This window comes from Macrosteles quadrilineatus, unplaced genomic scaffold (assembly GCF_028750875.1).
Source record: "Macrosteles quadrilineatus isolate MER2022 unplaced genomic scaffold, UCM_ALF_1.0 Scaffold_1__1_contigs__length_201487025, whole genome shotgun sequence".
Taxonomy (NCBI): domain Eukaryota; kingdom Metazoa; phylum Arthropoda; class Insecta; order Hemiptera; family Cicadellidae; genus Macrosteles; species Macrosteles quadrilineatus.
This window is the reverse complement of record NW_026542594.1, coordinates 20,145,670-20,160,757: the sequence shown is the minus strand read 5'-3', so window position 1 is coordinate 20,160,757 and position 15,088 is coordinate 20,145,670. Positions and strand designations below refer to the sequence as shown.

Genomic DNA, 15,088 nt, shown 5'->3' with positions numbered 1-15,088 from the left:
TTACTGTTTCACAAAATTCAGATTCCATTTTCAGCCGAGCCATTAAAATGAGGATTTGCCGAACAATTATTAATATTACAGAATAGTATTTAATGATATACAACTTTTCATATTTCATAAATTACATGTTAGTTTTGCTATGGTCAAAGATCCAAATCCAAATGTTCTTTTCATTTGGTTTTTATGTAGTAATTTTCTAGAATCATTGACCTTATATAAAGACAATGCTAGAATACCGTAGATGGCTTGTTAATACCATAATGAAAGCATTTTTGTAATCGTTTCCCCGTTTAACCAACTATTCCAAAAGATAAAAATTATATGTTGCAACACAAATAAACAGCCCGATCACCTACCTATAACCTACACTTTACCTTCCTAATCTAACCTTACTTCAAAACACTAATACTCATAAACCACGAATACTCATAAACCCCGACCTACCTTCCCCACATGCCGAAATTAGATCAGTGTTCAATCTGCGTTTTATTAATAAGTGTAATGACTTACTGCACCGTCGATGTAATTCGACATAATATAACCTGTGAGGTATTATCGGATATCGATTTCGATGCGGTTCGATATATCGCTTATTAGATTCTGATTTCTAACATTGGCTGTTTCTAAATTCTAATCAGCTGGCAACACAAATAGGTTCCCAAGAAAGTAGTCACCGCGGTCCGTATCCCTCCGCTCCTTGTTTATGCTCCGCGCATTGAGAAAGTAGTTCCGTATATTTTCTCAATTTTCAGTGAATTCCGCGCCTTGAAAAAATGTTTTAACGGCATTTTCTTGTTTATTAAAATCATAGGAATGGTTTAAAAACGTTTAAAAGAAAATTCTAGAAAGTTAAGAAATACCTTATGATTCTCTTGTTTACATTTTTCTTGTAAACAAAAAACTGTCATATGGCTACTTTAGTCCCATAAGCCTAATGTTAAAAATTGGAAATTTTAAGTTCGTTTTAAATTGCATTAGTATTATCTAATTGAAATTTGATTGTTTAAAAACCATCTCACTATTAGTCGAAGTAATTTGGTTAAGTTTGGCTGAAATGCGTTCAGCCGTTATTGAGTGATGTTTCTCTATTTGTTGCATTGAAGTTGATCCCAAAGAGCTACGCTCGCTTCGCTCACTCCGCTCAACTACTATTGTATGAGCCTATTACATTATTCAATACAATGATCAATATACAATTATTATTATTTTGTTTAAAAGTAAGTTAGACTACTTTAATGCCTCTTTAAGTACTCTATTTTTAACATACATTTTGAGTATTTTGTTTTGACAGAATGTTTGTTTACAATTAACATAGGCTACAAGATTAAAAAATTTAATTTTCTTTAATTTAAACATTTATTTTTCCTTTACCCACTGTCAAATTATTGGAAATTTTGTAGGCCTACTGTTACAAAAACCACACCAACTAAGAATAGTGGTAATAAACTTACAAAACTAAAGGTGGAAAGGTAGGAAATTTTCAAGTTTTAGACTAAATCTCTATATTAAACTTTATATTGTAAATTGAAGCCTTAATATCTAATAGATGCAAGTATTGAGTAATTTTAGCCAAGTATTATACAATATTACTTATTAATAGGGATTAATGTAGTTAATTTTTGGATAAATAAATATATGCTCACTTACCTATTTTTTACAGATGTAGAAGTTCATTTATGAGCTCTATTGTTGTTGTTTTAAAATTATTTTCTATGCATTATATTGATACTAGCAACAGTAACAGTGCCCGTTGTGGTTAAATACAACGGTCTCTAGTAAAATAATGGTTATGAAATCCATACACCACTTTACTCACTAATATTAATGGTACCGTTTAAGCACATAACATTAGAATCACACAATTAACATAAGGAACATTACTTTAAACTAGAGGTGTGCGGATAGTGAAATTTCATTTCGGATCGGATAGTTGAGGCTCGGTTCGGATCGGATATTGGGAGGTTGGGATTCGGATATTTTCGGATTCGGATAGTTCGGCGTGGTTAATAATAAGCTGCAAATATATTTTTAACCTATAAAACAATGTAAAGCTGTGTAAATAAACTTAAATGACGATTTTGAACTATAGAATTTCAAATTAGCTAATGCACTATGATGGGCTCTAGCTCACGATTTGATGTTGGGCAATTAAATTAGACTTTATAACTGTGTAAAAGGTGTGTATCCCTGAATTTATAAATTGCATTCTACACTTATTCACTGCCAAACATAATTCAGTAGAACCTTGATGAACCGAGAATTACACTAGCCTACATAACTTGATTACCCCAAGTAAAATACCAAGATAATTTTTATAATTGTATTTGAATCGTATAATCTAGTTTGTTAAAAATGGATTGTATGTTCAACAATAATTGCAGTCCATTATTGTTAAGCAGTATGGTCCCAAATTATTGTTTTTGATTTTGAAACATCACAGTTCATTTGACAAAATTATAGTTGAAGCAGCCCAATGTCAAGTCACGCTTGTGCAATAGTTTGTTTACAAGCTTTCTCCAGACCACGGGGGAGGGGAGGGTCTGATAAGCATCTATTGTTCACCCCTAAGAAGGTCAATCTTTTAAATGAATACAAATATTTGGTAATAATTGTTTTATTAATATTCACCTTGAAATTTCAATAAATTTGGTGTAAAATTTGACAAAAATCGGCCATTTTGACCGATTATTAATACAGTACCAAATACCAATAAAGTAGTACATTCATTGGTAATTAAATAATAGGTAAAAATTAACCGATTTTCGTCAAGTTTTACCCCCCTGCTGTGCACTATGTCACAAAAGCTGATAACGACATGGGTGATTAGTAACCATGGCAACTTGTTGAATGCGTGATGAAGGGAAACCCAAGAAATAGAAGAACAAAGAGAAAGAATAAACGTTGTCTTTATACCCTTTTTACAATTTCCGTTATTGTTATCTTTATGTAAGATTTTATGATTTTGTTTTATAGGTTTATAAAATAATTCTTTTTAACTACGGGAATATCAATTTATAACTTATCAACGTGCTTCTCTTCTGAAACAGCAATAGGCCTACCGGATGCATAATAAAGGTCAATGACCTAAAATATCACAATTGTGCAATATTGTATTTTGATGTTGAAATTAAAATCACGACAAAAGTTTGTATATATCCATGGTCCCTATAGTTTAATAATTTAATATGTACACGATCAATGCTAAATAATTGTGGTTAGTTTTGACTTTATTTTTTGTTATTCAAAGTTTCTACACAGTAAGACAATCCAAATTCAAACCGGGCAATGAATACCCAAAAAACAACGTATCTTGTCCTGTGATTGGAATACCACTCGCCGGCCAGTCCTTTAGGTTTAGGGAAGTAGTGCAAGTCTATATATAGCTTCAAGATCTTACCCACCCCTTCCCCCTCCGGTCCTACTTGACTCACTACCCGCGCTCCTTTCGAGAGAGAGAGAATGATTTATTTCCTGAAAGCATAATATGTACAAGGAAACGTCAATACATCAAAATCTTAGCCTAAGCCTGCAACACACCATGCAGAGAATTGAAAAACAAAAACAAAACTTATTTATCATCACACATTGGCACTCATTGGCTAAAAAAACTTACTTACTTGGCCAGGTGAAATTTCAAAATACTCTTTGAATGAGTAAATCGGATTTGCCAACAGAAGAGATTCTATCCCCATTTTGAATTTTGCTTCCGGCAGGTTCCGAGCTGTACAAGGGAGTTTGTTAAAAAACTTATATCTCTGTATACAATAGCTAGATTGGACCTTTCTTAATCTAACATAGGGTACATTCAAGTCGTCCTTCCTCCTAGTATTGTGAGGGTGGATATCACTTCGGAGTTTGAGAGAGCCTGACTCCTGCTTAGTACACAGAATAGATTGGTAAATATATAAGCTGTACACTGTCATAACGGATTCAGAAATAAAGATAGGTTTGCAGTGTTCCAACGATCACATAAGACCAATAGATGGAGCATGTTGGCCGCGACGTGAAGCCAGTATTTTTCACTAATCTACAACAAGATGGCGGCTACCGGCTGTGATGAGCCCTAGTAGCACTCGCAGCTAATTAAACGTTAGTTGATAGCAATGGTATCCATGACAATACGCCGTTGTATTACAAATATTTGTGTTACTAACACAATGACCTTCAAAATACGCTTTTGATTTTTTTTCTAGCTTTTACCGTTTCTTAGAAAAAGTTAGTTTACATAATTAAGAACAAAAACTTTTTGGGCGAAAGGAAAATTCTGAAAAGCTACAAATCTGTTTATAATATATGTATCTACATCGTATTAAAGTTTGATAAAGTTCTGATGTTTGGTTTACAATCTACGAATTTTCAAAGTGACAAGATAATTTCTGAAACTCTTTATACAACTCTCCTTTATATTCTGACTGTCATATTAATTTTCATGAAAGAGCTAAAAAATATTAATTTTTAGATGAATACAAAGAATAAAACGAAGAAAAGTTATATGTAATCCGTGTTTTTCTAATTAGTTTAGTAATTTTCCTGTATAGCTCCAAATTTAAGTATCTAAACTGTATTACAAGTGACGTTGTAGGCAGAATCTGCCCGCATGACGCCACGCGGCGCGGCGGGTAGATCTCTATATTACAATTTAAATTACAACCAAACTACGCCAGCTAAAAATTTTAAAAAATATGATCCAAAAGGTTCAACTCTTTAGCTACAAAATCCACCGTTTTTTAACTTACCTGACCAAAAAATAAAAAAAATGGCAGCCGACGAACTTTTTCATGTCATATTTTAAAACTCATTTAAAAGTACCGACTTTATTTGAAGATTTAAAATAGAAAATACTAACTTTTAAGCTTTTAATTAAAACCAATAGTGTCATAGACTTATTGACTTCACTCATACGAAGTTTCAACCATATAACTTAAGTCTAAGTAGGCTAAATGTCGAGTTATTTTGAAGCGGAACATTGAGTTTTGGTGCCGTTTTCATTGACATCTAGCGCTTCTATCCTACAATAAGATGGCGGACCTGGCTTCACCTGCTTTAATGTTAGTTAGATAGGCGTGCTCCATCTATTGGTCTTATGTGATCGTTGCAGTGGTCTAGAAAATCAGCACCTGCCAAGATTCTGACTGCCGCCTTTTGGAGCGTCAAAACCCTCTCGACTCCCGGAGTGCCACCCCAAAGTCTTAAACCATAAAGAATTATGCTCTGAAAAAAGGCAAGGTAGGCAGCTCTTAGCCATTCAGTGGGTACAGAGTTCTTCAAGTTCCTGAGCAAGTGAATCACCCTGGAAAGTCTACTACATACAAAAGATATGTGACTATTCCAATCCAGCTTAGGATCCAACATTAATCCAAGTAGTTTAACGCTTGTGACATCTTGCTTAAGCTGTCTAAGACTAAATATTATGGACTGAGTCTTACTATCATTCAGGAAGAGAAAGTTAAGCTCGAAACCACGTCGAGGCCATTTGGAGAGTCTGAGACATAGTGCCCTGCAGGACATTTAAGTTATCATTTACCCCAATCAGAGTAGTGTCATCTGCATAGCAAACAACCCCCTCTCCCAAATGCAAAGAAAGGTCATTTATCATTATGTTGAAAAGCAAGGGCCCAAGGACAGACCCCTGTGGGACGCCATGAGTTAAAGATTTGACAACAGAGGACTGACCATTTACAGAGACAAACTGTCTGCGCCCGCCCAAGTATGATCCCAGTAAGTCCAAACCCTTACCCCTAACTCCATAAAAATGGAGTTTGTCAAGCAAAATTTTGTGGTCCACGGTGTCAAAAGCCTTGCTGAGGTCACACATTGTGGCCCCAGCAAAGCCTCCCCTCTCAAATGATTTTAAAACAACCCCAGTCAGAACTTCAACTGCATCAATTGTGGAACGGCCTGATCTGAAACCATACTGGGCTGACACAAGCAGTCCATTACTTTCAAAATAAGGTAACATTTGATCCTTAATTATACCTTCAAAAATCTTACCAAACACAGGGAGAATAGATACAGGTCTAAAATTTTCAGGCACATTATGGTTCCCCTTTTTATGGACAGGGACTACTCTGTTTTTAGGACATCTGGAAAAACGCTCTCCTTGATACAAACATTGATACAATAGGTGAGTGGAACTAAAATATGATAAATCACATTCTTAATTAAGATTGCAGAGAGATCAAAAACATCCTTACTTTTAGAGCTATTCATCTTATGTACAACAGATAGCACTTTCTCACAAGAGAATTCCTCACAATGAGGAGGTCATTGCCCAACCCCTCCCACCCTTCTATTGTGTTGCCTTTCTATTGTTTCTATTCTGACTTTTTTTCGGGAAACATTAAATCTATTGTTTACGTAACATCACAGTAGTAGGCTAGATTTTTCTACTTTGAAACAGTACTGTAAAAAAAAACTATTACGCAGCGCCCCTAGTATCAGGAGCGAGACAAGCACGAGTTGACTTTCATTTGACCATGGTAGTTCTTTTCTGCTTTATGTCTGTTTGTTCCAGACGAATCTAATCGTAAAGCAAAACAGCCGATAACGACTAAAGACTAAACTAGTTATCAGTATTGCATCATACGGCTTCTTTGCCGTTTGCTGTTAGGTCGTTGGAAACGTATTGCTGTAATCTTGTCCTGGGAAACTAATGGTGGCTATGGAGATTTAGTTTTCTGTCCAAAACGTCAAAATATATTGTCTATCCGAAAAAGTCGGATATATAACGGATAGTGTCGGATATCGAATTTCGTCCCGGTTCGGATACGGATATCCGAACCGAACCCGACCCGATTTTTCGGATATCCGCACACCTCTACTTTAAACACAAATGCAAATTGTTAACAACAACATTTAATCAAAGAAAAATTAATTAGATAACAATATAACAATAAGCTGTTGAATTATTAACACATGTTTCGTATGATTAGATTATGGATACTGGTAAACTAATTATTGCCATCTATAAAAATAAATGGTTTTTCTTTTCCGAGTCGTGTTAGCTCTTCTACCCGACCGATTTTCATAATTTTGGCCCTAAAAAGGTGTGGACGTTCCGCAGATTTGCCATCAAGCATCGGCATTCATTTTGACGTATATTTCGAGTTATGCACAAACTGCCTCCCTGTACTTTTCTTATGGGAGTTAAATTTGTTTTTTTTCGAGTTCAATGTTTCGCAGGCGGGCGATGGTTTACAGGAGGGCTCTTCTACCCTCCCGATTTTCATAATTTTGGTCTTAAATCTTAAAGCTATGCAAGCACATATTTGTCATTAAGCATCATCATTAATTTATCTAATGTATTACTCGACGAACGAATTTTTTTTTACCTCAATTAACGATGTTTTCCAACAGTTCTAATTACATTATACATTTTGGTCTAAAAACCTTAAGTGAAATACCAGCTCTCATTTGAGCTATTGATTATTAAGATCGGGCTACCTAAAGCACGCTGCTGAATCACGAATCAACAATAATTACTATCGTTTTAGTACCTATCTGCAATCAATGATCCGTAACTATTTTTATTTAAGTTATTTTATATGTCTTTGTCTTAAAATACTTCAAAGGCTTTCACTTGAGATATTGATAGTTTTAATCAGTTTAGTTCAAGATACTTTATCGCTTAATCAGAAAATATAAATTTGATTATATCTTGAATATGGAATTTAGTTTTATAGATATATTTACTTAATTCTAATTACGTTATTCTATTTGTTTTGACCTAAGAACCTTCATTGAAATACCAGCTTCTATTTCATTAAAGCACACAGCTAAATCACAACCAACACAAATTGTTCAAAAAATGGAGTTATTTATCATCGATTTATAGCCAAACGATCTTGCTTGCAACCTCAACAGTACTTTCATAATTATTTGCAAATCTTCACAAATTAGGCTATCCAATGACCTATTAATTAATAAAATCGGTTCAGTAGAACTGTAGATTTAATTGTACAAAGCTTAACAATAACATCTTTAATTCAGTATTTTCTCACTACTATAAATTTGGAGGTTGCTTAACGTTTTTGCAAATAACTTTGAAATGGTGAGGAAATCGACCAAAGTGGAAGGTGATATTCTGAAAGAGAATAAAATTTCATACAAATTACTATTATGTACTTCTTGAAAATACTCAATAAAGGCAGCCTAATGCTGGCTACAAATATAAAATTGGAAATATAAACTTGGGAAAAAGGAGTTTAAAATGTATTATTTTTTATTTTTATTTTTTTCAGCTCAAATATCTAATAAAATCTAACTTTTATAATTATTTGCAAATCTACACAAATTAGGCTTTCCAACGACCCATTAAGTAACAAAATCGGTCCGGTAGAAGTCTAGATTTAGTTTTACAAAGTTTAACAAAAATATATCTAATTCAGTATTTTCTCACCACTATAAATTTGGAGAATTTGGAGTTTATTGCCAATATCTTTTAAATGGAGGGGAAATCGACCAAACTGAATGTGATATTCTGAAAGAGAATAAAATTTACTACAAATAACTACTATGCATTTCTTGAAAATACTTAATAAAGGCAGCCAAAAGCTGGCAACAAATAGAATCTTGAAAACAGAAACTTGAAAAAAACAGTTTTTAATGTATTTTTGTTATTTTTACTTTTTCACCACAAATATTTAATAAAGTCACAATTTTATAATTATTTGCAAATCAGCATGAGTTAGGCTTTCGAATGACCCATTAATTAACAAAATCGGTCCAGTAGAAGTCTAGATTTAGTTGTGGAAAGTTTAACAAAAATATCCCAAACTCAATATTTTCTCATTACTATAAATTCGGAGGTTGCTTCGATATTTTGCAAATAACTTTTAAATGGTGAGGAAATCGACGAAAGTGGAGGGTGATATTCTGAAAGAGAATAAAACTTCCTACAAATTGATACCATGCACTTCTTGGAAATATTCAAAAATGGCAGCTAAAAGTCGCACGCAAATAAAAAGTGTGAAAAACACCGTTTTAAATGTATTTCTTATGGAAAACATGTTTTTTTTTTTAAACTTTTCACCATAAATCATAACAAAAACAAACTTTCATAATTATTCGCAAATCTACACGACTTAACTTTTTCAACCTTTCCTTGTTAATTAATAAAATCGGTCCAGTAGAACTCTAGATTTAGTTGTACAAAGATTTTTGAAACTGAATTATATATAGAATAGATGTTACTGCACAAATATTAATAATTAATTTATTTATAATTCTACTTCAGCTTGTAACAAGGTTAATTTACAAGTTTCATGCTCTAAGCCTAAGGGTTACTTAAAACTTACACATCCTTCGATCTTTTTGGTTTAAACTCGACTCAAGCTGAAAAACCTGTGCTCTCACATCTCTAATAGAAATCAAATGAAACCTAGACTTAGGCCTAACTCACTATAATCGATTGTATTCCATCCTTTTTAGCAGTGCTACTATTGTCTTAATGAATGATTTTATACTTATTTGTGAGTTATCTAATGTTTTACAAGTTTACAGAATAATTATTTTCAACCACGGGAACATCAATTTATAATTATCAACTTATAACAGATGCGTTATTAAGGTCAATGACCCAAAACATCATGATTGGGCAATGTTGTATTTTGATGTAAGAATGCAAATCATGGCATTTACTCTAATTTGAATAATATTTCTCCTGGTCCCTTGCACATAAAAGTCAAAAACAAAAGACAAAAGTCAAACCAGGCAAGGAAAAAACCTGCTATTGTAATCCCCCTGCCCCTACCCCACCATTTGGGAAGTAGTGAAAGTCTAGTCTAAATATAGCTCCAAGGTCTCACCCTCCCCTTCCCCCCAACCACTACTCCATGCCAGCTCCTTTCAAGGTTATTGCACAACCCCTTCCTCCCTTCTAATGTTTTGCCTTTCTAGTTTTTCTATTCCGACTTTTTAAAACATAGATGTATTGCTTACGTTCAACAGTTCAATAGTGGAATGGAATTTTCTATTGTGAAACAGTACTTTAAAACAAAATCACTACCAATCATGTCATTCTGTGTCAAGTCCAGATTATGCCATTGCCAGTCAGTTTGACGACTGCTTTGAGTTGACCTATTATGTTGTGACAGCTATAAAAATAGGTTAGGACAGCTACCTCTTGCTTATTTCTACACTGTAGAAATATTTGAACTAATACAAATTATAAAGCATTTTATGTAAACAAAAGTTACATTTTAACAAATATTGATTTTTTACAATTTTAAACCAAACTCGACTCGAAACTGCTGAGTTCAAAGATAAGCTCGAGTTTCAAGGCCATACTCGACTCAAACTCGAAATCTCGAGTACTCGCCCATCTCTAAGGATTATTGAAATGAAACCTAATACTTCTTTATTAATAACTAATATCAAAGAGCTACTGGTACTGGGAACAGATTTATTTTCCCCAAGTTTTTGTAAATTTGACTCTGTAAGAGGGTCATTTTGTAAAGGTCTAAAAATGAACACAATTAAGTTTGCCAGATTTTTATAATAATTCAAAATCTTTATAGAACTGAATTTACTTTTAAGGCTTCCCAATTGTCAGGATAAAATTTTACTTACTTGATACCATTGACTATATATACCTACAGTCTATAGACTATAGGTATATATAGTCAATGTTGATACAGTCTGCCACTGTAAGCACTGATGTGCCGTGTTCGTAATTTTGTCGTTGGCCTAATCATTGGAAAGTTCTTCCACAGAGTATCAAGGCCTCATTTACAGGAATTTATTCTTTTGATTTGGATTTAAAGACTTCATCTCCAATACTTCTCTTTTCTAATGGAATCTCGTTGATTACTTTAATACACATGAATCTTGGTTCACTTTTCGCTTATCTGGATGATACTAATGGGACAGTCAGATAATTTCTCTGGCTTGTAGTTATCTATATTATACTCTCTGAATTTTCAGGTTTTCTTTTGACCATAATTGTTGATCCCAGAATAATAATGTATTAGAAAACATTCTTTTCGCTTTGTGTTACTCTATAACAAGGTATTGCAATATAAGTTGGATACCTCACTAAAGCACATATGACATATGATACTTACTTACAAAATATGGCAGCACAAAAATATAACAGTCTGTCATAATGTGGATGTAATACATTTTCTTCCTTCTTTGGATTTCAGATATGGACTTATTGGGTAATTCTAGTAACTTTAACTTATATTTTTTTGTCAATTAATTATATAAAACTAAGAAGTGAGCAATTAGTAAGAGCAGATAAGCCAAGGTTAAGCAATGTTTCCTACCACTTTTAAAAATTGGAATATTTGGCACAGATGGTGACAATACTTGCCAAGAAGGACGCACCATCGGCTCTGAGTGTTGTCAGCTCAATGATCTGTCCTCAACTATTTCCTGACAATGAGAAGCCCTCTTGTGCGACATGTGGAGAAGAGTCAGCTGTCAAGAAGTGCTCCAAGTGTAAAAACACTCAGTACTGTGATAGAAACTGCCAGAGACTGCATTGGTTTGTGCACAAGAAAGAGTGTGAGAGAATATCTACGTCAAGTAGAGAGGAGAAGGAAGATAACTAACTCTAGTCTAATTGTTTGTAAATTATAGATATTTATTGTCGTGTCTTACTTATAGTATGCCCATTTATATGATCTTTCTCACTATTAAATAGTTTTTATGTATTTGCGGTTTTAGTGTGTTTTGCAATTTGAATTACCTTGTGGTTCAATCCCACCTTGAGCTGTATAGTAGGTTTATTAACCGAGATGAAAAAAGTCTTAAGTTTTAATCAGTAAAGAAGAAGTGTTTCCATTGGATGTACTTCACCACTAAAACCATTATGATATCTTAAAATGGTAATTTAGTTCTTAATCAACTGTGTAACAGACCCTGGTAATAACACCATGGACGTTTCATTAACATAGTTTATTTCAGTATAAATATACAATAATTATTCTTAAGGCCTCTTAAATTCAGATATATTTCTTAAGTACTCTAAATTTATTTTAAGTAATAATAATAATATACACACTTTGGTTGTTACATGAATACCTGTCCTGTAAATTTAATTCAAACTACATTATTCTACATTTTTTTTAACTATAGACATTATCAATTTACAGACAGAAATAAACCTTGTTGCTACTACAAACCTAAAACAAAGCACCATCATAGCAAACTTTCCAACAAATATCACAAATTGTGTTACAACTTATAAGTTAACCCTTTCAGTGCTATGAAACGATATATCGTTGTTTTAAAAAAACCCTAAGGGATATAGAGAGGAAGGTTATTTTTAAAAAAATAGCAAAACGGCCATTGGTGACCTGCATGTTTATAGGATACACTACCAACCACTTAGCTAAAAGATTCGCCCAATCCGATTATTTCGAGGTGTATGTCTCTAAACCAAGGATTATGAACACCTCACTATGCCCCAGTGGTTGTAGTATATCGCTACAAACACACAGCAGGTCACCAATTATTTGCCACACAGGACGGGATTCGAACCCGAGCAGACGAATGCCACTGGCCAAGTGACACACGCCCTAGCCTTCTCGGCTATCTGTGCTTGAAGACTGGGGAGTCAAAACCCGGTATTTAAGCTGTCGCCACCGATTGCGAACAGATTGCTCTGCAGATGGTTGTTCAATGTGTTACTAGGTAGCAGCACCAGCTAGTCACGGACTATTTAGATGCAATCTTTTAGTTTTAGTAGTAGTAAATGTGTTCCTGAGACTTTGCTGCAAAACATTAGTTTCCCTAAAATTGCTTTATTACAATAACCTTGTCCAACTAAATCAGGGTTAAATTCAATATTACATTGTAAACTATATGTCTTTTGATATTGTGAGATTTCGGTTTCAAATAATGCTATCAGAACATAAAAATTTATAGGAAAACCAGGAAAATTACAACAAAAACTAAGTTTTATTTGATGTTTACTACAAATACCGGGATTTATCTTTCTTATATATTTTCTTATAGTGTTATTATTCAAAATTAGCCTAATTAATAAAATAGTGACAACATGACAGTTAAAATTCAACAACGGGTAATGGAATTAAAAGGCAAACAAAAAAGACTTACAAAATATGAATTATTGGCTTAGCACTGAAAGGGTTAATTCAAGTCTTAGAACATAAAAAATAAAAATAAACATATTTGTTTGATCAATAATACAAAAACAATTTGAATGAAAAATGTAAAGGAACATGCACCAAGTACATACATTTAAAGGAGCAATTAATGAAACATGAACCTTGAATATATTAAGCAAACATTTTAAAGCAATAAGTACAAATTAATATTGGTTATACAAAGTGATAAAGTACGACAGTTATAGGCCTATACTGCTCAGTAATACTTCCAGTTACTCAATCTATTGATATCATAAAGATTATAAGAAGACTAAATCCTTTGAGTTAGGCCTAAGTAGAATAGTTGTTTAAGGCAGCCCAAACCACTGTGTCAAAATAAACCTTAGCATTTTCAGTGCATAGACTTTCTGACTCAGCCAATTTAATGTTGTTGTCAATTTGAACACAGCTTCTTTTATAAACAGTTGATCCAATTTTATAAATTTATTGTTTAGTAAACAATGTGATAAAAACGTTATGTATCACTCTTTAAATAAAGTTTTATCAAGAAAATGCTACTAACCTTGTGCTAAAAAATCCATTTTGCGCAGTTCAACATTTGAATGTTTGTTATAATAAAAATCTTGTACCTTCATTATATTTAATAAATAACAATTACTATCACCTAAAATCACACAATCTGGGTATTCCCTGCTCCAATGAGAGACAAGCCTGCACCCACAATGCCTGTGGGAACGTTCATATTCTGCATCCTTGTCTCCATATCTCCCGCCTCTATCTGTTCTTTGAGCAACTCCAGCTCTCGGATCCCGGAGATGGTGACTTCATACTTGTGAGTCACCAGGGAGATGTAGAAGTGAATGGCGAAAACTAGGAAAATGACGAGGACAGGGATCAAGATGATGCTGGCGGACCAGGCAGCCTCCTTGGAGAAATCGTAAAACTTGACCCAACAAAGGATCGCTATCTCAAAGAGAAACAAGACGAGACCTAGGAGCGTGGAGAAAGCCCAGGCTATCTCGATGTACCTGAAACAAAAATTTGTTACTTCAATAAGTAAATTTGACCCAGGAATCGTAGTGCATATTTTGTTGAGGGCATCAAAAGAAAATGATCAATTAACCCTAGCAGTGGCCAACGAGTGTAATACGCTCGTTCTCCGTGACGCCTAGAATGGCCACCAGCGTAATACACTAGTATGGGCCGAAATTTTTTTAACGGTGAAAGAACCGCTTTTGTACTATTCATGGAATAAATATAGTAAATAAAAATTGAAGCAATATACTGTTTATGCACAAGAGGGAAATATTGTACTAATTTCTTACTTAGTTTATTAGTGCAGTGTTGACTGAGGGGGAATTGCAGAGTATTTTGCCTTATATTGTGGTACCAGAGAAATCGTCGACAAGGTACGAAATTATTTTAATTTATTTTAGATTTAAGTATTACTGAAAATTATGTTTTGTAATTATGTTTTAGGGCCTACAGGTCCACTATGTTCTGTCAAAGAAAGATTTTAGTTTTAGTTATCAATGAATGGCTTATAACGTAATAATCAGTTGAGTCCTCATGTGATTTTACTCTAAATTTTTCTGATTTTATTTTGTTTGAGAAATATTTAAATAAGTGGCTATATTAATTTCTAAATCATGTGTAATTACTTGATGCCTGAATGTAATACAAACCATTTAATAATCATGTGATATTTTCAGGTTAGTAGAATACATTTTATTTGTATATTGGGTAATGTTTCAGCGGTGGGGCACACGGAAGATTTCTCAGGTGCCGTTTGACGTCACTAACTGCTGACGTCACTAACTGCTGCGTCTGAAGAAACAGACAATTTTATAATTTTCTATTATTAAATTAAACTGTCATAACCTAACCAAACTAACCAAACGTGCTGATAATGGAAAAATTGAATAAAGGTTTACTAATCTAAAAAATAGTTTTGTTCATAAAATAAAATTATAATTGCCTAAAATTCAATTTTATAATTTTTTAATTATAAA

The 15,088-nt window shown here is 33.5% G+C and overlaps 2 protein-coding genes across 3 annotated transcripts in view; one reads left to right on the top strand and one right to left on the bottom strand.

Moving 5' to 3' along the window:
* The window catches only part of LOC129004760 (ankyrin repeat and MYND domain-containing protein 2), a 77,226-nt gene extending 65,560 nt beyond the window's left edge, over positions 1–11,666 (top strand). For both annotated transcript variants that reach the window (XM_054433387.1, XM_054433394.1), the window contains exon 6: positions 11,298–11,666. In XM_054433387.1, coding sequence (XP_054289362.1) covers positions 11,298–11,555 — 258 coding nt within the window. In that variant the 3' untranslated portion in view covers positions 11,556–11,666. The remainder of the gene's footprint in view (positions 1–11,297) is intronic.
* Positions 11,667–11,886: 220 nt separating this feature from the next.
* LOC129004775 (calcium release-activated calcium channel protein 1) overlaps positions 11,887–15,088 on the bottom strand; it is a 110,713-nt gene continuing 107,511 nt past the window's right edge. Inside the window, exon 5 of the mRNA XM_054433405.1 lies at positions 11,887–14,104. Coding sequence (XP_054289380.1) covers positions 13,747–14,104 — 358 coding nt within the window. The 3' untranslated portion in view covers positions 11,887–13,746. The remainder of the gene's footprint in view (positions 14,105–15,088) is intronic.